Raw genomic sequence first — 24,776 nt, forward strand, 5'->3', positions numbered from 1 at the left:
ATCACTGGCAGTGACTCAGGGCCATGCCTTTCCACTACTCAGATCCTGATCTCGGCTGATGACGAGATGGAGGAGTCGGACGTGGAGGAAGACCTCCGGAGACTGACGCCCTTGAAGCCCGCGAAGAAAAAGAAGCACCGCTTTGGGCTGCCTGTATGACGCATTCCCGAGCCAGGGTCGGGTGGGGGCCCACGGCCGGCCGCCGGTCAGCCAAGGGTCGCTCAGCCGTGTCTTCCCTCCCCTCCTCTCTCTGCCCCTCTTCTACCTCCACTCCGCCCGCGGCCTCGGCCCGCTCCCAGATACTGTGACCCGGGGAGGGAGGCCGCCAGCTCCACGCGGCAGCTGGAGGTCCCCACTCAGTTGCACTACAAACACTGACCAAATATGCAAGCGAGGCGTTTTGTTTGTGTGTTGTCGTCCCGAGTGGTGTTGCGAGGGACCCAGAAGCCCTGTCCCACGTCTGGCCGGGTGGCCTTGAGGATGAGAACTTCCCTGCACGTGGACCGCGGGTGGAGCCTCTCGCCAGGGCTTCAGGGGGGAGTGTGAAGACGGAACATGTCTGGGGGCTGAGTTACTCATTGACCAAGTTGGAACCGTGATGCTTTCTTACTCAAAATGGCTTTTGTAACTATTGATTTCTATGGCTGGTTTTATGAGCTGTCACAGTGTTAATGTTTTTTGAGTATGTGTTTATTTCCTATGGGACTAATGGGCAAAACATAGATTTTTAAGTCTTCCGTATGCTGTTGACTTTTATATGTTTAAGTTATATTTTCATACTATTGTATTTAAAAGCTCTTTTTTACCCCCAAAGAAATGGGTTTGTTTGCCTTTCATGGGACGTGAACTGGTGGGAGGAAAAAGTTGGGAGTTTTTTTATTTGGAATATCGTTAAGTAATCTGTGATCCGATGAGGTAAATGATTCCAGTAGGAAGGGAGGTGGGCCCTTATCTGAAATCAGCAAACCCAGTGGTTCTGCAGAGGTCAGGCATGAGCAGGAGGCAGCTGGTCCGAATGTGGATCCAGGGCCTGTGAGGGTGGAGCAGGAAGGGCTCTGCCCAGGGCCCAGCGGCACTTGGCACTTCAGCTGGCAAGTTAGAGTCTTGGTGAAATGTGACTGAAAAGGGAGCATAAGAGGATATTGTGTCCAGAGAAACTGAGACTCCAAGGCCACTCCTGTTTGTTCCCTACATCTCTTCAGAATCCCCAGATCCGAAGTTTAAAACGCAGACTTGGCCTTCCCGCCTCCCATGGTACAAGCTGCAGAGCCAGACTCTGGACCCCCCTCTTGGAGCGTCCTCTCAGGCTACCCCGTGCCTGTCAGCCTAGTGTTGTCTACTTGTCTTGTGCAGCAGTCTAGAGAATGCCTGTCTGACCATGAGATCCTCTTGTTTACATCCTCCAGAGCAGCAGGGTGGCTGGGCACACGGTGGGGCAGGTGGAGGTGAGTGAGCTTGCTGTCTGCATCCACAGGCAGGATGAAGTGCTTCTTTCTAAACTTGTGGCCCCCACTCCTCAGAATGGGCACAGGCCCCATGGCTTTGGGAGTCTGCTGCCCGGCAGTGGAATGGGCTGACCCAGGTACTCGCCTGCTGTGGGATCAGCAGGGCAAAGCAGCCCAGTGTTTTGTCCCAGCCCAGGGTCGGCCTGAAAGTTTAGGAGTAGAGAACCTCGTAGCAAAGGTGCGAGTTGGAAGTGAGATCAGTGCAGGGAGCCCACACCACCCAGAACCTTCCTTTTAGACCTACATAACAATGTGTTTCACTCAAGCAGGTTGGGTCTGAATTGTGACGTGTGAGCCACAGTGTTAAACCAGGCATCCGGATCTATCCTCTGCCTCCTGCAGTCCCACCTGTGTGGGCCGTAAGGGCACAAACCTTGGAGAGGACTTCTCAGCCTGTCATTCTCTAGAGTCCAGAAGCAGGAGGGCCAGAGGAGCCCGGACCTGAACTGCCATGGGCGGCGCCTCTGCTTGGGTGGGTGCCAGTGGCCACAGGAGAGGAAGGTGAGCCTATCTCCACTCTCCCTTCACCCTGCTTTCATCCCATGCTCTCCCCGCTCCAGCCTCCAGCTGTGTTAGTGGGCAGCCCTGCATCGGGAAGGCCAGGCCTGCCTCTGGTCCTGATAGGTGGTAGGCATCGCTGACTCACCTTATTTTGTCTCCTGCTACCTTTCATTTTTATTAACCTGTGGTCACAGCTGTTTCCCGCACCTCTCTGAGCCCAGAATCTGAGTTTTTCTTTCAGTCTTGAGATCCTGATGTTTCCAAACCAGCAATAGTGGGCAGGAGACCCACAGGCTGTGAAGGATGGAGCTGGGTTATACAGATCCCAAATGATCTGCTCGTCACAGTGCCTGCTGGGCAATAGGTTTTGGGGACCAAGAGGTAGCGAGCAAGTGGTGGTTTCTCCCTGTTTCCTGATTTTCAAAGGAGTTTCGTCTCTGAGCAGCAGTTGTGTGGTAGCTGGCTACCTAGGGCATGGACATTTACTGGAGTCTAGTTGTACAGGGCATCGTTGGCATGCTTGGCCTTACCCTCTGTGCACAGTCACACGCACACGTACATGCACACAGTTTATATCCCCCAGGAGTGCCTCCTGCGGTTCTCCTGTGGTTACTGAGGGCTTTTCTGTGGTGCACTGTCCCAAGACAGTGGGTATGGTGGGCCGTGGCCAGGACTTAATTCCCAGCTGGCCTTCCTCCTGGGGTAAGCTTTCTCTCCAACTGCTCCGAGGTGCCTTATGAGGTGCAGCCCTTCACCTGCCCCAGAGCAAGCGTCATCATGTGTGAGAAGCCACGGAACACCAGCTGGATGTTGTGCACTGTCCATCTGGTTTGTCTGAATTTGGACCTCAGCCATGCCACCCTTCATGGAAACTTGTAAGAAGGCCAGGAACAAGTTTCTTGTAACTGATGGAAGTAACCTGATGAAGTAGAATTGTCACATCTATCGTCTGAATGAAAGAGACCACCGTTGCCCGTTTTCCCTTTGGCTGCCAGTGGGACATTGTCAGTGGCAAGGAGGAATGTTGATGAGATCCCTGGCAACAGTGGCTTCTTGGTCTGCTCAGTCCAAAGGCCCTACCGTGTGAAGTCCCACTAATTAGCCTTCAGGCACGCTGGTAGCCTCCAGCCTCAAGCTTTAACCTGTGCCTCTTCCTGACAACAAGGAGTCATGGGTTAATGTTGACCATGCCTGTAGAGGGAATATATGTAAAGGTTCAAATTCAAGTTGCTTCTTCCCCTCGGCAGTATGGGCCTAGAGGCTGCAGCCCAGAGTCCCCGACTAAAGGCTGCCCCAGGAGCCTGGAGGGAGCAGCAGGTGTCAACATCTCACTCTGCCCTCTAGACGACAATCCACTGGCCGTTTTGCAGCCAGGTGAACATCGACGACTCTGGGAACTTGCCATCAGCCAGAGCAGCCACCCTGGAGGGTGCAGGGCTCACCTTTAGAAGTTTCACACACTTCCAGCGAGGAGCAGAGAGCTGTCTGTTTTACCCTGTGAAACATTGGTAGCTCCGAAGGGCTTTGCTTTGGGGGAGGGCCCTTGAGCTCCTGAGTGGGTGGGTGGGTTGTTTTAGTTTGGTTTCTCTTTTCATGAAGTTTGTTAGGAGTCAGACCTATGTGAGCAAACCATGGCCTCCCAGTGGAGGTGGTTCAATTTGTGGTGTTATGAGTCACAGAAACACATTTTTGAAATGAAAGGGAAGACGATGTACTTATACTGTAAAATGGTTTACAATAAAGTTTGACATCTTATTACAGTTTCTAAAAAAAGAAACTATCACTCTTGTGGTTGTTGGTTGTGTGTTCTGTGGCGTTGAAACAGCTTGGTGGGGTCAAGAAACTGTCCCCAGTGAGTTAGAAAGTTCTTCCCAGAAAACAGTGAGAATGAATCTGACTCTCCTTATGGTGGATGTGGGAACCAAACCCTGCCAAGGGGAAAAAAACAAACATGCTCGTGCCGTTTCATCTTTCCTGCTAATGCGAGTGAAAGCTCCTCTGCCTCCGCCCTGAGTGAGTGAGTGGTGCCTTAGAGATGGGGTGTAAGGCGTGAACATCCCGCATCCTTGTTCCTGAGGCTGCAGGGCTGGAAGGCAAGTGCCTCCCTGGGCAGCGCCGGCTGTGGAGGCAGAACTGAAGCACCGGGAGCCAGCAGCACAGGCCAGGCCTGTCCTCAGTGCCTCTTGGCCCCTGTTTGGAGTCCTGGATTCGTGCCAGCGGCTGTCTGAAGGCATTCCTCATGTCAGCACTCGTCTCAGATGGAACCTGGCAGGGCTCTCGTTGGCCTCCCAGAGCCAGGCAAGGGGGAATTAGAGATCTGACAGCAGTGGACAGGCGTTCCAGGTAGCCAAACGTCAGTGCCTGGTTGGTTCCGTCTGCCTGGAGCCTTCAAGGATAAAAACATGCTCCATCACAAACTGACAAGGAGCCTGGGTATGTTCGACCCAACAGGACAGACCCTGAGCACCCGTCCACATCCATGTCCACTCCTACCCTCACCCCAGGCCCAGAGTCCTGCCATGTGCCCTGGGGGTCTCCCTTTCAAGGACGGGGTGTTTGAAACTAGCAGAGGAGAGTTAAGTGACCTTCAGGATCCCTGTCCCTCTGTGTATGCCTGGAGGGAGCTTCACTGTTGCCCACCCTCTCATAACCTAAATGTCCTTGGGCCAGTTGCCCTTCAGTGACCTCATCTCAGTCAGAGGCTCTGTGCTGTTTCCTTTAGCTCGCCTCATGGTTTCCTCCCAGCCCTTCCTGGGCACTTTGCCCCTTCCTTTGTCCCTCTGCTAATAAACTCACACTGGGAGCTGGACAGAGAATGGGGGCATCAGCAAAAATGTTGGTGGGGCAGCTCCCAGGCTTCCCTTGGCCGCAGTTTCTCCACCTGGGAGCCAGGTGCAGGGTGTGCTCTCAGTGCACTGTGACGGCTCAGCAAGCTGGCCGTGAGCACACTCCCCAGCGGCAGACGCAGGAAGCATCTGCCCCACTGCCGTGTGGAGCTGGAAAGTCTCTTTCCTGTGGAATCCAGGGAAAGGGTAGAAGAGAGAGAAAAACAAGCTCAGAGCTGTCCACCCTGGCCCAAGGCCCTCCCTTTCCTTGGGGACACCCCCACGCTGGGATGGACTATCGCAGATAGACAGCTCGGACAGCCACATGCATGTTACAGGACCTGCATTCGTAAACACAAGTTGCTGCCAGGCCCAGTGCCTCCTGCCCACAAGAGATCAGCTGTCCCCGAGGATACGGGGTCTCCCCAGCTGTCTACTGTCGCCAGGACTGCAGCCCCCCAGGCAGAAGTGCTCAGCAAGCCCCTATCATCTCCAAGAATAAACTGTGAAGCCAGCCACTGCGTGGATCTGAATCATCGGGGAGCTGTCAGAGGAGGGGGAGTGACTTCCCAGGACAGGCAAGCAGACTATATAAGCCCCAGAGGGCTGGGCGCTGCTTAAATCTCTTCCACAGCCACTACCTGCCAGGGAGCAGCTCCCCACAGCACCCACCATGTCCCAGGTAGGAGGGCCGAGCTCAGGGCCTGCTGGTGCCAGGGGCTGGGGGTGGGGTGGGGGAGATGGACGCTGTCAACTCTGGCAGCTGTGTCTTGAGGTGAGCTTGGAGCATAAACACAGGAAGCTTTGCCTCCCCTGGAAGGCCAGGGCTCAGAGAGGTCAGGCAGACAGATGGTATGGGGCTGTGACAGCCATGGCCCCAGAGCTCCTGGTCTGTGGGGAAAGGACAGAGACTTGGGGTAGGGGGTGTGACATGCAGTCAGGAAGGCTTCCTGGAAGAGAAATGATGCCTTGAATTGGCTGGAGTTAAGTGAGCAGGGAAGAGGGGTCTGGGCCAAGGTGTGGTGGTGGGAAAGGACCCTCAGCCTCAAGGCCTCAGGTTGTAAGATGAGGCTTGGGCTCCCCGAGGCTGGCACTCAGGAAGCCCCCATCAAGAAGAAGCGGCCCCCTGTGAAGGAGGAGGACTTGAAGGGGGCCCGAGGGAACCTGACCAAGAACCAGGAGATCAAGTCCAAGACCTACCAGGTCATGCGGGAGTGTGGTGAGTGTTCTCAGGACGATGGGGGCCTGGGTGCAGATGTGTGTCTGTGGGAAGGAGGATGGGTTGGGGGACGGGAGGGTCCCATGGGTCCTTTTTCTAAGAGTTCAGAGCTTGTGGGCTCGGGGTGGCGCCTACCACACAGGGGGCCTCTCCTCTCTAGGAAGCCAGCCCTGCCCCTAACCCACCTCCTCCCCATCCTTCCCACAGAGCAAGCTGGTTCTACTGCCCCGTCAGTGTTCAGCCGCGCCCGGACTGGCGCTGAGACGGTGTTTGAGAAGCCCAAAGCCGGACCCGCCAAGAGTGTCTTTGGCTGAGAAATGCATGCCACCCCCCTCACCACAGGCACCACTGCGACACAAGAACTTTTCCCAAGAACTTTTTTTTTTTCCAAGAACTCTTTCTTTTATGCCAGAACACACCTTCTCACCTGACGCCTTGGGGAATGCCACCCCTGCCCCACAGCCCTGGCCCCTCAGCCCAGGGACTCTGCACTCACACCTGGGAAAACACCAATAAAGAGAATGCCCAAGTGGCCCCAGCGTTTGCAGGGTGTTGGTTGGTCACTGGCCATGGCCACTAAATGCCGGGGAGGGGAGGGGAGGGCAGGGCAGGTGTGGGGCACATTTTCCATCCCTCTCGGCTTCTGGAAAAGTCCCAGAGGGTAAAGCAGGTGCTGTTATGCCCACCACCATATGCCACAGAGAGCCTCGGGTGTGGAGACCAGATGCTGACCCGTGTGACTTCAAACCTCTCTCCTCCTTTTCTGAGTTGCAGTTTCCCCTTATATGTGACAAGGGACCCTATTGGGTAAAGCAGGCCATAGTCACAGTGCTCAGAGTGAAGCAGGTGGGGGCCTGGGGCTTACCCTCTCCCCACCCTTCACAGAAGCCATCGTGATGCCTCCAGAGACCCCAAGGCTCTATGGAGCTCAGGGTCCTCAAATCTCCCTCCCCCTTGTTCACATTGCCCCCCTGCCATCTCGCATCCCCTCAAAGACACAGCCAGGTGGAGGCTCCTCTCCGGCCCGTGGCCATCCACTCCCTGAGGCACTGTCCCCTCACCCCAGCGGAGTGAGCCTCCCCCTCTCCACTCCTACGGCTCTGCCTGAGTCACGGAACACCAGGGTCTCAGGTCTTGTGTGATTCTTCCCGCTTCGGGCCTCAAATGTCCCTGAGTGCCTGGAGCTGTCGGATTCAGGGCACTAGAGAGGCCTGTCCAGCTGTGACAGCAAGACCCCAGACCGTCCAGGCTAGACAGGCAGCACCTGGGCTTACAGTGCCTGGCTTGGGGTCGATGTCTGCAAGGAAGTCTCGCCCGTCCCCTAAGCAGGTGGAGCAGGCTGCACAAAGTCTTTCCCATGTTCCCAGCCAGCCCTGCCTCCTTATATAGCTGTTTCAGACTGGGCCTGTGCTCTGTGCCCCAAGGGAGCAGACCTTCTGTGGGGGCCAGGCCTGGGCCTGCCCACTGGGCCCCTTGGGGAGGCCGCCCTTCCCGCAGATTGCTGAAGGGCTGTGTTGTCCCATGCCATTCTGATCACATCCAGAGCCAAGGGGCGGGCGGTGCAGATGTGCATAGAGGTGAGGCTTCAGCTGAAGTCATGTAAAGAAAGGGAGTGTTTACTTGTAGCCACAGACCCAGCTCCCTTCCCTCAGGGCAGGTGCTGCTGGCTCTGAGAAAGGCAGGACTGATGGAGGAGCCCCCTTCCTGCCCTGCGACTGTCCCGAGTGGGCCCTGAAGATGGCACCCTCCCTCGGCCCCTATCCCCAGGAGAATGTCACTGATCTCTCCTTCTCTGACTCAGGATCTGGCATCTGGCCACTTTTCTGAAGCATCTTTAGCCCATATGTGGCCTGAGACGCAGGAGCTGAGCTCTCCCAGATTCACAGGAAGACAAGCACCAGCTGTGTCCCCGTCCCCTACTATTTATTTGCTTCATTGCTGTTACGAAAACAGTCTTTCAACTTTATTACAGAAAAATTGAAAAAAGCCATCCTTAATCCTACCACAGGCCCTCCAGCCATCCTCCCGTGGCCTGGGCCCACGACAACAGCACTGCCTTGGCGGCGGCTAGCTGACAGATCAGTGTTCTGCCCTTCCTCACTCCAGGAGTGATTCACAGGCTCCCTTGGCATGACTGACCTCCACGTAGGCCACTGGAGCGCACATGCCACCACCCTGAATTGCCCCCTTCAGGAACTCTGTGCTTCCCTCTTAGGAAACTCCCCACAACCTGATCTCGGGGCCACAACACGGGGCATCTTTGTGGCTCTCGGTTTGTATCGCCAAGTACAGATCTTGTTTTGGAGGCCTTGCTGGAACTGCACCAAGATTCCTGGCTAGAATAATGGGGCCCGAACAGCATCCTAGCACCGCCCCCCTCACAGCAGAGAGAAGGGGGGCCCCTTGGCCTTGCCCCTCTCCTTCCGTAAGTAAGGTGTATCCACCCTGCCTTAGCCCCAGCAGATCTTGCTCCACTCAGGTACCCGAGGGCTGCTTAGGGCCCTTGGGTCCCACTGACCAGTCACACTGACCTGATTTCCAGGCCCCCTGCCTCCCAGAAGCCATACTTTGGCCCTCCTCTTCCCAGCCACGCCTCTCCTCTAAGGCTGGGCTTACGGAGAGCCGACCAGTTCACCGCTGTGCCCCCGAGCTCTGGGGAGATTTTTGGTGGCATAACTGGTGTGAGGGGTGGCAGTGGCTTGCTTAGATTCTGGACCTTTCAGAAGGAGCACCCGTACTCAACTCCCACACAAGCCTGCCCCTCCTCTGTGCAGGTTCCCATCCCCAGCCAAGGTCCACAGGACATTCGCAGCTTGCCTGCTTATCTTGAGTCCCCTGTGGTGTTTGGCTTTGCAGATCCCAGTTTCCCAGAACCTGCCCCTGCAGGGGCGGGGCAGCAAGCAAGTTACTAATTCCGCACCTCCTCTCAGGTTCAGAAGCGGCCGGCCAGAGCCAAAATGAAGACCCCAGCCCCTGGCCGCACCCACAGCATCGTGCTGGTCCTGCTCTCGCTGGCCGTACTCCAGACCACCAAAGCCCACAAGGTAACATCCGTGGGGGGCCTGTGTGTGTGCATCTGAGCGTGAATGGGGCAAGTGAGTGAAGGCAAGGAGAGCCTTGGTCTGTGTGAGTGTACAAGTGAGCATGGGTCAGTGTGTGTGCAGAGAAAGGGTGCTGCCCTAAGGGGTCTATGGTGAATCCCCCATTTACTGGGAGGGGTGATCCTGTTATTCCCAGTTCCCAGGGAGGAACTACAGCCTAGCAAGTTGCCCTGGAGGGCAGCAGTAGGTAGGGTGGGGAAGAATGCGCCTCAGGAGCCCAGCTTACCCCTCCTGTCAGCCTGACCTTGCGGAAGTTACTGATGCTTTCTAGGTCTCTTTTTCCTTGTCTGTAGAACAAGGTTACAGTAATAGAACTATTCAGAGGTTTGTGGTGAAGAGGAAACCTTTAGTATTACGAAGTGCTGAGTACAGTGTCTGGCACTAGGCAGACATTCACTCACGTGTAAGCAAGGCACTCAGCCTGCTGCGCACCTCTGTGCTGAACACAAGCATGCCATGTGCAAGCAGGCAAGAGCCGTGGAGGCTCTGCCTGTGTACACACACCCTTCCTTGGAGACCGCACACCTGGGGCAAAATACACATGCTTGGGGGAGTGCCCCATGGGCATGGATGGAGCAACAAGGGCAGCCCCACAACTGTGGGGAAAAGGACAAAGCAGAAGATGCTCAGCCTTAGAGGTGGACCTTCCCTACCTCCAGGTCTCCCAGCTCCCGCAGGCCCCTGGGGGGAAGCTGGTGGGCACCGTTTTCCCAGTCACAGGACTTGTGCACTGCCCTTTCACTGGGCAGGACTAAGATGGCATGGAAGCTGCTGCCACTCATCTCTGCCCCAAGGATAAGTCCCTCCCAGACACAGTGGGGCTCAGGCTCTACTCCCCACCCCTTGCCTGCTTTTTCTCCAAGGAGCACTGTGGCCCCCACTGGACAAGACAGGCCGGTCCCTTCCCTTCAGGGTCTCTGCACTATTGGGTGGGGAATGAAGCACACAGCAGCCTCTGATTTGAGGTGAACATTCACAATGCTTCATGCGATTCTTCTTGATCTGTGGCTTGGTTGGGGTTGGGGGCCAGGGCTTGGTGTGAGACCAAGGTCAAGACCCACTCTTGAAGAGCATTAAACAGTCCCACCCTTTCCTCCTTCACAGGTCCAGAATGACGTTGACATCTATAGTCTCACTGTGGACTCTAAGGTCTCCTCCCGATTCGCCCACACAGTTATCACCAGCCGGGTGGTCAACAGGGCTGATGCCATGCAGGAGGCCACCTTCCAGGTGGAGCTGCCCAAGAAAGCCTTCATCACCAACTTCTCCATGTAGGTGCCCTGCTGCACTCTTCCTGGTCTCCCCTCCCCAACCCAGCAGTCTGACACCATGGCCCCTGTGTTCTCTTCCTGATGTGAAATGTGCCAGGATATAAGCCTGAGGTGTGTGTGCTCCACCTGTAGGCAATACAGAGGCCAGAGGCTTTAGCCAGGAACTTCATGCATTCTCAGAGACCCTTCCCTGCCTCTATCCTTTTATCCCTTCCTCCTTCCCATTCTGCCTCCCTCGTTCCATCCCTCTACCCATTCCTACCTCTTTCCCTTCATCTATCCCTCTCTCCCTTCATCCCTCCCTCCGTTGGTCCCTCCCGCCTTCTGTCTCTCCATCCATTCATCCATCCGTTTTCCCTGAGTTCTGCCCAGGTGGCAGATGGAGAACCACAGACTCTTCATGTCTTTGCCTTTGAGAAGTACAGACTTGAGGTATCCTGAAGCCAATCCCAGGCAGAAGGGAATCACCAAAAGGCAGATTCTAGCTCAGAACACAGAAAACTTAACTTAACCCCCTACAATGAAGTAATGCCTCAGGGAGGGTGATCACCTCCTTGTCACAGAAGTTCTGATCCAGGCTGGTCCACCTGCCCCATAGTGGGATATTGCAAATGATGGTTCTTCTCTGAGCCAAAAGCTGTGTTGGGAGGCCCCTGGGGTTTCCATGGACTCTGTAAGCTGGTGATGATCGTCACTTTGTCCTCTGCTTTCCTCCCCTACCCTTCCCCACTGAGTTTTGCAATATTTGCTAAATGCAAGCGAACTCTCTGTCTCTGGCCTTGCAGAAGAGGCAGTGATTGAGAACAGGCCAGAGAGGGTCTGATCCTAGAAACTCAGGGAGGGTGATGGGTGGGGCAGAGACCTAGCGTCTCAGACAGAGTCCCCAGTGTACCCTGGGACCTCTGAACACCTGCGGTGGGGGCAGGGTCCTTGTGGCTGGTTCCTTATCTCTCTGCCCAGCCCCCTCTGTCAGCCCTTCTTTTCCTAACCAGGAGCCAGGCCTGTGCGGCCTAACTTTCAGTGTAAGCTTCACAGGCTGCACCCCACTTCCCATGTGGGTGCTGTGGCTGGCAAGTTGCAAGCTTCCAGGCCCATTTCATCTTCTGAAGGCCCAGGACATGCACCCGTCTCTGGGCCCAGCTCCTGTGGCTGCATGAGATAGGGAAGCAGGGGGCAGGGCAGGGTGCCTTGCTGCCCAACCTGGCTAGGAGCCCCAGTTGGGCATCCGGAAGGAGGAGCCCTGCAGCCCAGCACCAGCCCCACTGTAGCCCAGGGTTAAATTTTGACCAGGAAGGTGGGGAGAAGGGACACTGGTCCTGGCATCCTGGCTGTCCCCTCCCCCCTGGAGACTCTTACACTTTCACACCACCCCGGATGGAGCAGACTTAGTTTGCCTGCTGCTTCTCTCTAAGTCCCTCAGATGGCCACTAGGATTGTTTCTACCCACCAAGGAGCCCTGTCCCCTAGTCATCCAAATCCTCCTTCCCCAGAAGCCAGCCTGTCTGCAGTGTGGCCTGCGCTTTGTTGGTGAAAAGAGGGGGCAGCCGTGGAGAGAGGGGTCAGAGCCTTCAGCCCTGTGTCTCCACTGGCCTGGGAGCCAGCATCTCCCTCCTCAGCCTGCCCCACCCTGCTGAACACAAGACTGAGTGAAATGAGGCTCAGAGCTCTCACTGGTGACTGACCGGTTCCTCTGGAAACAGTCTGTAGGGTGGAAGCGGCAACTGGAACGTGGAGCCAGACAGGACAGGAGGAGAGAGGCCAGGTGCTTGCTCAGCCCTGCCTCCTCCTTCATCCCAGTTGTTCAGGAAAAGGCATGTCAGCCAACACAGTGCATAGCTCAGGGTCGATGGAGGTCCGCAGAGCCCCTGACCACCCCGGGGCCCCGCACAGAGCCGTGTCCGCAGTAGGGGTGTGAGACGCGTGGGCTCGGGTAAAGATAGGAGTCACTCTGTCGGAAGGCATGGCAAGTCCCAGAGAAGGTGGGCTTGCAGTGGGCCTCACCCGCCAGGCTCTCACAACTCACCCCCTCCTGCCCCAGGGTCATCGATGGTGTGACCTACCCAGGCAGCATCAAGGAGAAGGCTGCAGCGCAGGAGCAGTACAGCGCGGCCGTGGCCAGGGGCGAGAGCGCCGGCCTCGTCAGGTGAGTCCGAGGGGGTGGGAGGATCCCTCTGGGGGTGGGGTCAAGGCTGCCCCTGGCTTCAGTTGTTGTGCGTTGCTCCCCCTCCAGTGGCCATACCCACTCTCACCCCCAGTCTGAGGGGCACATCCGATGCCCTCTTCCCCCAGGGCCACCGGGAGAAAGACGGAGCAGTTCCAGGTGTCCGTCAATGTGGCTCCCGCTGCCAAGGTCACCTTCGAGCTCGTGTATGAGGAGCTGCTGGCACGTCATCTGGGAGCGTACGAGCTGCTGCTGAAAGTCCGGCCCCAGCAGCTGGTCAAACACCTGCAGGTACCTGGCACCACTTTCTCCTAGAAGGCCTCCTTGGTGACCTCACTCTGCCGAGGGCAGACCCAGCTTCCCCCTCTGCCTCCTGTGAGGGCCAGCCCTGGCTCCAGCAGACCCAGTAACCCGGTTCTTGCTTCTAGATGGACATTCACATCTTCGAGCCCCAGGGCATCAGCTTTCTGGAGACAGAGAGCACCTTCATGACCAATGAACTGGCAGAGGCCCTCACCACCTCACAGAACAAGACCAAGGTGGGCCTGCTAGGGTCTGCGAGTGAGGGTTCCCAGGGGCCTGTCTTGAGGCTGGACTTCCAGAGAGTGGAACTGCTGATCAGAATCTCTGAGCTCTGAGCTTGAGGGACTTGTGAGGTTCCTATGTCCGTGCTGTCATTTGGCAGACAGGGAGGGCAAGGCCCAGGGATGGATGGTGGGTGCTGGTTTGAACCCTGGGCTCAAGAGAGAAGACTGATGTGAGGGTCCCCAGACCTGGTAGGGAGGAGGGACTGGCTGGACCGCACACATCCTGGGCCCAGCCTCTGCTTGCACAAAGACGGGAGCAGGAGATTCACTCACACCCCCTCCCCTATATGAAGGTCATCTGGCCGACAGCTCAGCCTGAGAGAAAGTCTCCTGGAACTTGACCCAAGACTGCCTCCTGGAATTCTCTCTTCAAATAGGGATTAGGGGTGTTGTTAATACCACCTTGCTGCTCCTTCCAACTTCAGCCAGGTCATTTTTCCAGGCTCACATCCGATTCAAGCCAACACTGTCACAGCAACAAAAGTCTCCGGAGAAGCAGGACACGGTCCTAGATGGCAACTTCATTGTCCGCTACGATGTGGACCGGACTGCCTCTGGGGGTTCCATTCAGGTATGTGGGCTCCAGGCAAGAGCTGAGCCACCAAAAAGTCTATCCACCCTCAATGACCTGAGCCTGGGTATTCTTGAAGAAAAGACAGAATAAGCACCCCTAGTCATCATTGCACAGATAGAACACAGGCAGTTTAGTTGTGTTGTCACTGAAACTGTTCCCTTCCAGAGGGGGAAAAAAGTTCATCTCTGCTGAAGAGATATTGGGGGCGGGGGGGTGCGGGTTTCCCTTGTTGCCCTGGCTGCCAGGAGCTTCACTGTTCACTTTTATGCTCAATTGCAGTAGCTTCTTTCACATAAGTTTCTGGCCACATTGTGCTTCCCCTTTACCTTTTTGATGGACCTTGTTTTTGGAGGCTTCACTTCTTTAATGGATCTTAGGTATACTCTGTCTGAACTTTGTAGTATAAGCTGCCTCAAATAATTAAATAGGTAAAGTAAGGGTAGAGTTCTGCTGGGCCAGGTCTGAGTAGGGAAGCCTTTGTAAGGGAGGTGCTGGATCGAGCCAAGCAGTATGGCAAGAATCTGGGGAGGTTTGTGGTGGAATAGGGCTGGAAGGAGCTGGAATAAAGAGTACAGCAGAACCCCAGGGTTGAGGGTGAGGAGGCTGGTTGGTGGCAGAGCTGCAGCTCTTATACCTGGGTGTGTCTCACTCTGGTCACAGATTGAAAACGGCTACTTTGTGCACTACTTTGCCCCTGATAGCCTGTCCACAATACCCAAGAATGTGATCTTTGTCATCGACAAGAGCGGCTCCATGATGGGCAGGAAAATAAAGCAGGTAGGTCCCATGGGCCAGGGAGGGGTTCTAAAAACTCACAGACGTCTAACACCATCAGCTCTGGTTCAACAGGCCAACCAGACCTGCCCTCCCTCTTCCTAGGTAGGGGGCTCCCATGGATCGAGGCTGGTCTTGCCACTCGAACATTCCCCACGTCCTCACTCCAGCTGTGAGCCTTAGGGTGCAGTTTAAGGGCACAGGAGCCACCACGGAGCCCCCACTGAGACACCCACCTTGTGTCCCCGTGCCCTGACGCAGACACGGGAAGCCCTCATCAAGATCCTGAATGACCTCGGTCCCCATGACCAGTTCAACCTCATCAGCTTCAGTGCGGAAGCAACCAAGTGGAAACCATTGCTAGTGCCAGTCTCGACTGAGAACGTGAATGAGGCCAAGAGCTATGCCACTGGCATCAAGGCCCAGGGAGGTGAGTGCTTCTGCAGCCTTGCATGGTAGACACTTCCAGGGCACCCTGCTGGGAGCCCCCCTGAGGCTGTGTGCCCCACAGGGACCAATATAAACGATGCGATGCTGATGGCCGTGCAGCTGCTGGAGAAAGCTAACCGGGAGGAGCTGTTGCCTGCAAGGAGTGTCACCCTCATCATCCTCCTCACCGATGGTGACCCCACTGCAGGTGAGCCACTGCCAGCACCCTCCTGGCCCACCGCCCAGAAGGAGAAGCTGAGTTCCAGCCTGGTGTACTGTGGAACCTGGGGCAGGGAGAGGGGTCTTTTAGGCCCCTTTGGCTCTGAGATTCCAGAAATATCCATTGAGCCAATCACCGTTTTCTCACCCCTTTCCGAAACCACTGGGTTCAGGGGAGACCAACCCTTCGAAGATCCAGAAGAACGTACGGAATGCCATAAATGGCCAGCACAGTCTCTTCTGCCTGGGCTTCGGCTTTGACGTCAGCTACACCTTCCTGGAGAAGATGGCTCTGGAAAACGGCGGCCTGGCCCGGCGCATCTATGAGGACTCAGACTCCGCCCTGCAGCTGCAGGTGCCCACACACCCTGGCTGGACTGTGTGAGCAAGGGATGGCACGGCCAGGTGGGCAGACCCCAGCCCGGCCCTCATGAAACCCCCCCTGCCCTGCAGGACTTCTACCAGCAGGTGGCCAACCCACTGATGACGTCGGTGGCCTTTGAGTACCCGAGCAATGCTGTGGAGTCGGTCACGCAGGACGCCTTCCGGGTGTTCTTCAAGGGCTCCGAGTTGGTAGTGGCTGGGAAGCTCCGGGACCAGAGCCCTAACGTGCTCTCAGCCCACGTCTGGGGGCAGCTGGTAGGTGTGGCCGGCCATTCTGGAGGGGAAGCGCAGCTGGGGCGGGCAGTCAGAGGGGCTGGCCTCAAACCCCAGCCCTGCTAGGCTCCAGCCCTTTGCCCTTGAGCAAGTTACAGAGTGCCCTCTGCCACCTGTGGGTGATGCAGCCCCACCGTGTTGGCTCCCGGTGGAGATTCAAGAGATGATGTAATTTTCTGAGGGCGCCTGCACAGCACTGGCATGTGGTAGGCACATAACGGTCAACCAGTGCAGCTTCTGTGATTGCTCCCGAGGGCACCAGCTGCTTGGCATCCCCTCCTGTCCTCACCCAAGCAGTCGGGCAGGGAGGGCTGCTCCCATTTCACAGATTAGCAGTCTGACCTCCAGGGAGAGCAGCCAGTTTGCCGCGGGTCCCGCTACTGCCAGGTCAAGAGCCCAGCTCACCAGGTGGTATCCTGTCCTTGCACAGCCTTCCCTGCCTCTCATTCCACAAAGAGAATCACAGCACCTCTCCAGGCCCCGGGGGTACTGCCCTCATGAGACAGCATGGGTAAATCGTCGCACAAGCAAGGAGCTGTGGGCTGGATAAACTCGGGGAGTCATGGAGGCAGCGCTGGAAGCCCCAGTTTGGCCTGGGGACCAGGGAGGGCTTCCGAGGGAGGGTCCGCTGAGACTGAGGGGTAAGTGGGAGGTGGCAGAGGTCAGATGGTGGAAGGACAGAGGAATGTTTCATGATTTCATGGCAGGTAGGCAGCATGTGTGGGGAGAAGAGCAGTCAGGAAAGGCAAGTGGGCATGGAGGTGCCCAGAGCCTCGTCTGAGAAGTAGCCAAGTGTCAGAATAGGCAAGAGCACACCCTGTGGCGAGTCTGCCCAGCTTCACACCCAGCTCTGGCACCTCCCAGAGGTGAGACCTGGAGCATGGCACTAAACCTCCCTGTGCCTCAGTTTCCTGCTTTGTACCAGTGAAAATAAGTCAACCTCACCCACCTCGTAAGGCTGCATTGGGGGTTAAGGCTTTGCCCTATGTAAACACTCCTGTGTGTCAGCTGCTCATACTGTCCTGGAGTCCAGGAGTTCTTAAAGTGCAGAACCCAAGGTGACTTAGTGTAGTTCACAAACAAACATGTCTTTGTTTCAGTAGTTATGTAGTTAATGTGTTGTGAAAAATAGCTCGAATACCAGACCTCTTGCTTGGGGCAAGAGTGTTAGTCTATTTAAAATTCATCCAAGGGACTTCCCTGGCAGTCTAGTGGTTAGGACTCCATGCTGTCACTACCAAGGGCCTGGATTCAATCCCTGGTCAAGGAGCTAAGATTTCACATGCCACGTGGCACAGCCAAAAACAGAAAAAAATAGCTGTATGTGTGGAGAGGGCAAAAAATTCAGGCAGCCCCTGGTTCTGCGCCCATTGTGTTGCACTTGGAATAGTCTCCGTTTTCTCCACCTCCTTATCATCCTTGGAGGCTCTATGACTGAGCCTCTCACACCCCTAAGCTCCGTACCCTCTGCCCTACTTGCAGCCAATGCCGCCCTGACCAGGTTTCTCGTGGCGGTCTGGGCAGCACCAGTCCAGGTGCTGGCATCACGCCCTCCCTGCTCCTGCCCTCATTGAGCCCCTCTTTCCAGCACAAGGAGAACGTCACCTTTGTGATGGAGTCCCATGTGGCTGAGCAGGAGGAGATGTTCCAGAGCCCCAAGTACATCTTCCACAGCTTCATGGAGAGACTCTGGGCATACCTGACCATCCAGCAACTGCTCGAGCAAACGTGGGTGAACACATCCTCCAGGGCCCACCGGGGTGGCCACCCACAGCCTCAGCACCTCCCCAGGCTCTTCACTGGCAGGGCTGGCACAGCCGGCACAGGCATCTCCTGGGCAGGGAGACTTGAGGTGGTGGTAACCCCGGAAGGGTCTGGGAGGGAGGGAGACTCCAGGCACCTGGGGGCTTGCTGAGCCACTGGCTTCCTCTACCTGCAGGGTCTCTGCATTAGATGCTGAGAAGCAGGCTCTGGAGGCCCGCGCACTGAACTTGTCACTCAGCTACAGCTTTGTCACCCCCCTCACGTCCATGGTGATCACCAAACCCGGTCAAGAACAGTCTCAGGTTGCTGAGAAGCCTGTGGAGGATGGTGGGTGTGGCAGCAGAATTCTGACCCAGCATTCTCCCCAGCCCCTCCCCAACATCCCAGCCAAGACTCCACCCTGCCACCTGCAGACTCCCAGAAAACTCATCCCTGTTTCATTGATGAGGAATCTGAGGCTAGGCCTCCTGACCCCCGCCCCCACTCCACCCCCCACCACCACATGTTCACTTTACCCTGTGTAGCGCTGGGTTTGGGAAACAAGGTTAAACAGAAATACTTCAGGTGTATCCAAACCACCCTGACAAGTGTGTCTCTCTTTCTCCCTCTTTTTGTCTTATTCAGAAAACAGAGACAGGAGAGTCCATCCAGGTAAGAGCCTTATGCCCTCTGAGGCTGGCCTTGGTGACTCTTGGTTGACACAGGGCCTATGGTTCAGCGACCATATGGCGACTAGCCAGCGCCTCTCCCACCCAGCCCTGCTCAGGAGGGGTGTCATCTGCCCAGGCACGCTGGTGCACTTAGTTACCTGTTCATGCAGACATTGGCTGTCACTCAGGCCCCGTCCTGGGCACTAGAGCCGCAGAGACACTGGGGGCCCCAGTAACATGCATTCAAGAGGCAAACTCAAGTTTCTCTGATTGCCAGGGCTCATGCTGTTTGGTCATTCTGGGAGAGACAGAGCATCCAGGAAAACAGGTAGCAAAAGAGGAGAGGGCAGAGGAAGGGGATACTGACAGAACCTTGACCCCGGCTACAGATGGGGCTCTGCCCTGGCTGTGGGTAGGGGGAGTGACTTACTGGACTCGCCTAGCTGGTAGTAGGGCTGGAACTCCAATCCAGTTGTGTCTGATTAGGAGACAGCAGTGCAGACCCTGTCTTTGTCTTTTCTGAAAGAGGCTGGAGAGGAAAAGGCAGTTTGAGGGGCACTAGCAGAGCGGGGAGGGAGGGCCAATATCACAGCAGGAAGGAGTTCAAGACGGGCCCTTCGTTCCAACCCAGAGTGATAAGGGAGGGGAGGGGACCTACCAGCCCCCTCCAAGTCCCTCTTCTGGGGTGAATCCCAGCACCCAGGCTGTGGGGACCCATGACTCTGCTTGAGAAAACACTGCTTGTGTGAACTTTGCCAAAGGTGGAGCTTTTAAAGTGTTTAACAGTCCTGCAAGATTCAGATTACGTGAACGTCTTCCTGCTCCTCCTCCTCCTCCATTCTTCCGTACGACCTCGAGAGTGGTGCTACCAGAGATGACGTTACGTAAGCCACTTTCTGACCCTCTGAGGGCCAAGTTTCCTCAAGATGAACCTGCCCATAGTGTTGGATGAGATAAATCACTAAGCCCAAGGCTAAGCACAGACCAGGGAGGTTTGCTGTAAGGTATGACATTAATTGGGCTTCCCAGGTAGCTCAGCTGGTAAACAATCTGCCTGCAGTGCAGAAGGCCTCTGATTCTTGGGTCAGAAAGATCCCCTGGAGAAGGGATAGGCTACTCACTCCAGTGTTCTTGGGTTTCCCTAGTGACCCAGATGGCAAAGAATCCACCTGCAATGCGGGAGACTTGGGTTTGATCCCTGGGTTGGGAAGATCCCCTTGAGGAGGGCATGGCAACCCACTCCGGTATACTTGCCTGGGGAATCCCCAAGGACAGAGGAGCCTGGCGGGCTACAGTCCAGAGGGTCGCAAAAGGTTGGATGCCACTGAGTGACTAAGCACAGCACAGCACATAATGTTAAATAGCATGTCCTTTATTTTTACTGAATTGAATTCGTTACACTCTGGAGGCTGGCTCGCTAGGCATGGAACATTCTAGAAAAGGAAGGTTTCCTCCATTCCCAAAGCCAAGAATAGTCCCTTGAGCTGTTTTCTGATCTCCAAACCTAGACTCAGACATAGCTGCAGAGCCAGACTGGACCCCATCTCCTCAGTTTTTTCCCTGACAGCATGCCCTTCTGGTTGGAAAAATCTCTTTACAAAGGTAGTTCTAGACTGGGTGTGTGTTTGTGGCAGGGTTCGTGGAGTTGGAGCTTGGTGGGTGGCAGGTAGCAGTGATGGCTGGAGGGCTTGCCGTTTGCTTTGAATTCTGACTGCCTTCTCCCTTTGGGTTCCTGCACTCACGCCTGTTTCTGCACCGTCACCTACCTCAGATCCTGGTGGAGCATCTTACGACGCGGATTTCAGAATCAGAGGTGCCCCCAGGCTGCCCTATGGCAGAGAGACCTGGAAGGGGAGGGCCCAGGGAGCGCTATGAACCTGTCCCCTAGGTTTCTTGGTAGAGAGGGAGCCCTGAACACCCATTGGCTTTTCCATTCCTCAACCCTGCTCCTCCCCAGGAAAAGGCTGCCTAAACCTAGACTTTTTTCTTCTTTCAGGAGCAACCACAACAGCCCCACCCTTCGGTAAGTGCCACCCTGTCTCAGCCTCCCTCCCCATCCTCGCCCCTAGCCAGCTTTACCTGCCCCCAGAACACACCTGCTGTCCCAGCTGCCGTCCAGGCTCCTTCCGTCATCCTGCCACTGCCTGGGCAGAGTGTGGACCGGCTCTGTGTGGACCTCCGACGCCCTCAGGAGCTAGTGAACCTGCTGTCGGACCCTGACCAAGGTGAGAGGCACATACCCAGTTATCCGCCCAAAGAAATCTGGCCACAGCACACCCCCCAGCTTCCTACCTCAGACACTGGGACACCAGCCCACAGACTCCCAGGCAGGCGGCACCCGAGCTCCGACACTTGTGCTCATACGTCTGCCCCACGACCTCTCACTGGGCACCACTTATGTGGGCCTGAATGACCTACACCCCAAGGTGACCAGAGGTGGGCTTGCCCCTAGGCACTGCCATACTGCAGGGTGAGGAGACACCTGGGCATGGCCTGTAGTCAGCGCCCAAAATGTGATGGAGATGAGCCCAGGAGAGGAGACAAGAGCTGTCTGAGGGCCAGGACGTAGGGCTGCATGGGGTTGTATGGGGGTGACGGGGCCTTGGCAGAGAAGTAGGGGTCCATGAGGCCGAGAAAGGGGTAGACAGGAGCACAGAGCCCTGAGGGAGGCCACTGGAGCTGGAAAAGGTGTGGAGGAGGGAGGCGTACTGGCCAGACCTGCCCTCCAGTCCCCAGAAGGTGGAGATGATCTGGCCATCTGAAGGTGGCCGTCACTGAAGACTCGGGGGCCCCTCCAAAGCCAGGGGTACCCAAGGGATGAGTGGAAAGATGGTGGGAAGTAGGCCTACAGTGTGAGGGGAGGCGGGGAAGGGGACCGGCAGGTGAGTGGGTGAAGAGCAGCTCTGGGGGTCATGGCCGGAGAGGGGTAGGGGGAACCTCCTGTTCAGGCCAATGCCCAGCTGGAGCCACAGCTTCGACCTCTCTGCTCCTGGCCCTCTCAGGGGTTGAGGTGACTGGCCACTATGAGACAGCGAAGGCCCACTTCTCGTGGATTGAGGTAACCTTCGAGAACCCTCAGCTGCAGGTCCATGCGTCCCCTGAGCATGTGGTTATGACTCGAAACCGAAGAAGCTCTGCACACAAGTGGAAGGAAACACTGTACTCGGTGATGCCTGGGTGAGCGTCAGGCGGTAGCCACTTTCCACTTTTTGGGGCTGGGCACGAGTGCTCTGCAGTGAGCTGCACCCACAGGAGGGGCAGCGATGTGAGAGCCCTTCACGCCCCCCTCCAGCTCTGGAGGGTGCCAGGGGGTTGACCTGGGGACCTGGCTGTGCTCACACCTAACCCGGGTCACTGCCTGGTGCAGGCGACGGCGTGGTTTGGAGCTGCTCAGCTGCTAACCCTGAGTGACCATAGGCAGCGTGTTACACCCCCTCTTCCCTAACTAGGGCTAATCGTCCGAGCCCGCAGCCGGAGGGCTGAGGGGCCGGTCTCATGAGAGCATGTGGTCAGGGAGCACTTTGCCCATAGATGGTGCAGTGCCCCCTGGGCACACAGGAAGGTGTGCTGTCTGCGGGATAAGGTAACCATGATGATGAGAGTCTGCAGGGCCTTGTCCAGCAGGGGAGGTTAGGAACGTCATTCTTAGCCTTGGAGCTCTGACAAGGAGAGACAAGTCCCTCTGACATCAACACCAGGCAGCTAGAGGGTAGCAGAGATAGATCGCAACTTCTTCTGGTGGGGCTACCTCTCTGTGGAGCCTGGCAGAGCTGTGTCCAGCTCTGGGAGTCATGAGGGGCGGGGAGAGAGTCCAAGGACCCAGGCCCTCTTCGAGCAGTGTCCTCTGGACTCCCCGCTCATGCTGAGTACAGAGAGCCTTGCCTACTCCCTCTCAGTCAGCCCCTCCAGAGAAACTGGTTCCCACTTGGTAAGTGAGTACAGACCTCGGGAATCTGAGGGGCTCCCCTTTAAAAGCTCCCTTTTAAGACCTTTCATAAAAGGTCTTAAAGTCTCCTGTTATCTGGTAGATACAGAAAGATCAATAGTATTTCTGTGCCTTGGACATACACACTAGAAGATGGAATAAAGGATTCCTATCAGTTGTGGTGCTGGAACATCCACATACTTTCATGAGCTCAGAAGAGCCACATAAAGAAAAATAGACCATAGCTTTTACATTGAACTGTGTTAACAAGACAGTGTAAGTTTAAGGCGATTCCATTGAAAATAACCTCAGAGTCACAGCAGGACTTTATTCAACATGCTTAAAGGAGCTTAATGTTCCTGAGAAAACCAAAACAGTAATAACTTCAGAGATTATTCTAAGTAAAAAAGGAAGTCATTCAAGAGGGACTTGCCCTTCTAGATCTTAAAACACACAATTAAACACTAATCATCAGAAGAAAGCGGCACTGGGCATAAGAACAAAAGGTACAGAGGAAATGTATCCATGAACCCTTAAGTCATATAAAACTAATTTGTGAGAAATCAAATCTAAGAAAACCAGAGGGAGAGGAACCATTGTTTTATGTTATACATAATGCCAGGATAACCAGGTGTCAGTGAGTTAGTTAGCGCTGGTCCCAGGTTCCCCGGTGACTGAGGAGACCAAAGCCCACAAGACTGAGGGCCCTCCCCTGGAAGGCCACGCTAGGAGATCCGAGGACAGAAGGGCAGCGCCCACCCGTGGCCACCCCAGGTCCCCTGTGGGCATCTCCAGGCCCCCCTTCCCGCTCAGGACACGGCTTTGCCCATAGCCTCAAGGTGACCATGGACAAGGCGGGGCTCCTGTTGCTCAGCAGACCAGACAGGGTGACCATCGGCTTGCTGTTCTGGGACGGCCCCGGAAAGGGGCTCCGGCTTCTCCTGCAGGACACTGACCGCTTCTCCAGCCACGTCAACGGGACCCTTGGTACGTGGCCCCGGCTTGGGGCACCCTCAGAAGCCACCTCTGCCTGTGAACAGCAAGTGCCCTCTCCTCGACGTGTTCCCCAGCCTCCCTCTGTCTTTTTTCTTCTCTGACCCACCCTTTGTATCTCAGGCCAGTTTTACCAGGATGTGCTCTGGGGGCCCCTGGACACGGCAGATGACAGCAAGCGAACACTGAAGGTCCAGGGGCGTGACTACTCTGCCACCAGGTGACTCAGGACAACTCTCCACTGAGCCCAGCCATGGGTGGGGGCTGGGAGCTAGGCTCTGGGACCCCCACCCCTCTGTCCCTACCTGGGAACCAGACAGTCAGGTGTCAGGTCAGACTCTGACCCAGCTTTCAGTCACCCCACAAAGGATGGTCAACTCAGACCCACAGGAAACACATTAGCCCATAGATCACTGAGAAACTCTCCCTGAATTCCTGGACCCTAGGGACCACACATCACTGGGTCCCCTTGGGTGACTGTGCTGGAGGGAAGTCTCAGAGACCCCAAGACCCTCCACCTTCCACATTGCTATCCCCAGCTGTCTCCCTCTCTTCCTGCCACACCTGCCACATGCTGACCACCTGTCTGTCTGTCCATCCCAGAGAGCTCAAGCTGGATTACCAAGAGAGGCCCCCAGGCAAAGAGATTTCCTGCTGGTCTGTGGAGCTGTAGTTCTGGAAGGAGCTACACCCACCACCCCCTGCCGTCACGCTGTGTGCAGATGGCTGCCACCCAGGGACCACAGGGCCACTCTGGGTCCTGGAATATCATAGGGAGAGGTATTTGCGCTCATTAAAATAAAGAGAGATGGTGTGAGCCCAGGGAGTGAGCATCTCTGGTTTCATCTGGCCAAATCCCCAAGCCTCAAGGTCACGTCCTGGACATGTAGCGCTGTGTACCATTAGAATCATCCACCGTCAGCCACTCAAAGGCCTGTGGCCAGTAAGGCCCAAAGAAAGCGTGCAGTCCTATCCCTTCAATTTACCGTCAGGGAAACTATGATATAGAGTGACTGGAACCGTTAAAATGTTGCTCTTGCTGGGGCCCTGGAGCCAGAGAACACTCTGGGGAACAGGGTTCATTCTGCTTTATGGTGACACAGGGTCCATGAAAAGAATAAAAGGGTGACCTGAGTAGAAGTTTGTTACAGGCCAACTCCCAACATTCTCAGCCAACTGTGGGGCCCTTTTGCAGTAGGATTTGCAGGATACAATTTGATTTTCACACCTGTGCTCAGAAACAGGCCTATCTTCTCATTGCCTTGGCAGAGAAGCTGGCAGTGAAAGACAAGGGAAACAGAGATGAGGCCCTAGTCCCAGGACGTAAGCAACGGTCTATTCCCAGGAGCCTGGGTCGTTGAGGGGCTTCTGTCCAGGCCTAGGGTTAGGCACCCCAAACATCCCACCCAATTCCTGCACAGGCAAGGCATACTTTCAAAAAACATCTATAATTATTTCACCTACTTCTTCAAAAATGACACAAGTATTTGGCTTACAAATAAAAGGTATATAAAGAGAATGAAACAGAAATATATATATATATGAGAAGGAAAAGGAGGGAAGAGCCAAGAGGAGGAGAATTGAATCACAGACACCAGGGTAGGGGAAGCTGCAGCAGCAG

At 55.8% G+C, this 24,776-nt stretch overlaps 3 protein-coding genes across 6 annotated transcripts in view; all 3 read left to right on the forward strand.

The window, feature by feature from the left end:
- The window catches only part of STIMATE (STIM activating enhancer), a 52,375-nt gene extending 51,634 nt beyond the window's left edge, over positions 1-741 (forward strand). For 2 of the 3 annotated variants that reach the window (XR_002310017.2, XR_002310016.2), the window contains exon 9: positions 43-133. Coding sequence is in view for 1 of the 3 variants with exons in the window: in XM_020874266.2 (XP_020729925.2) it covers positions 43-159 (117 nt within the window). In the remaining 2 variants the exon portion in view is untranslated. Of the gene's footprint in view, positions 1-42 lie in introns of all 3 variants that reach the window. The other variant, XM_020874266.2, reaches the window with a different exon arrangement.
- Positions 742-5,139: 4,398 nt separating this feature from the next.
- MUSTN1 (musculoskeletal, embryonic nuclear protein 1) lies at positions 5,140-6,591 on the forward strand. Its single transcript, XM_020874268.2, has 3 exons — positions 5,140-5,513; positions 5,918-6,050; positions 6,258-6,591. Exons 1-3 carry the CDS (start codon positions 5,505-5,507, stop codon positions 6,362-6,364), a joined length of 249 nt encoding a protein of 82 aa, XP_020729927.1. The 5' UTR covers positions 5,140-5,504; the 3' UTR covers positions 6,365-6,591.
- A 2,210-nt stretch (positions 6,592-8,801) lies between these two features.
- ITIH4 (inter-alpha-trypsin inhibitor heavy chain 4) lies at positions 8,802-23,977 on the forward strand. Of its 2 annotated transcripts, XM_020874253.2 has the most exons (23): positions 8,803-9,094; positions 10,256-10,422; positions 12,461-12,565; positions 12,712-12,874; positions 13,012-13,122; positions 13,613-13,741; positions 14,405-14,521; positions 14,780-14,948; positions 15,030-15,155; positions 15,340-15,521; positions 15,620-15,805; positions 17,412-17,551; positions 17,763-17,914; positions 18,212-18,238; positions 18,515-18,565; positions 18,999-19,121; positions 20,009-20,050; positions 20,234-20,260; positions 20,346-20,462; positions 21,240-21,414; positions 22,995-23,149; positions 23,279-23,375; positions 23,759-23,977. In XM_020874253.2, the coding sequence occupies exons 1-23, from the start codon at positions 9,008-9,010 to the stop codon at positions 23,826-23,828; spliced, it is 2,718 nt and encodes a 905-aa protein (XP_020729912.2). In that variant the 5' UTR covers positions 8,803-9,007; the 3' UTR covers positions 23,829-23,977. The 2 variants fall into 2 exon arrangements, with proteins under 2 accessions (XP_020729913.2, XP_020729912.2); XM_020874254.2 differs by lacking the exon at positions 18,515-18,565 and having other exon boundaries at positions 8,802-9,094.
- The last annotated feature ends 799 nt before the right edge of the window (positions 23,978-24,776 follow it).

Source organism: Odocoileus virginianus, chromosome 26 (genome assembly GCF_023699985.2).
Source record: "Odocoileus virginianus isolate 20LAN1187 ecotype Illinois chromosome 26, Ovbor_1.2, whole genome shotgun sequence".
NCBI lineage: Eukaryota > Metazoa > Chordata > Mammalia > Artiodactyla > Cervidae > Odocoileus > Odocoileus virginianus.

Coding starts and splice junctions, on each gene's coding strand:
- MUSTN1 (XM_020874268.2), top strand. Junction 6,051..6,257: donor CCAGGTCATGCGGGAGTGTG/GTGAGTGTTCTC, acceptor TCCTTCCCACAG/AGCAAGCTGGTTCTACTGCC.
- ITIH4 (XM_020874253.2), top strand. CDS start 9,008: ATGAAGACCCCAGCCCCTGGCCGCACCCACAGCATCGTGCTGGTCCTG. Junction 19,122..20,008: donor GCTACCAGAGATGACGTTAC/GTAAGCCACTTT, acceptor CACCTACCTCAG/ATCCTGGTGGAGCATCTTAC. Junction 20,463..21,239: donor GCTGTCGGACCCTGACCAAG/GTGAGAGGCACA, acceptor TGGCCCTCTCAG/GGGTTGAGGTGACTGGCCAC.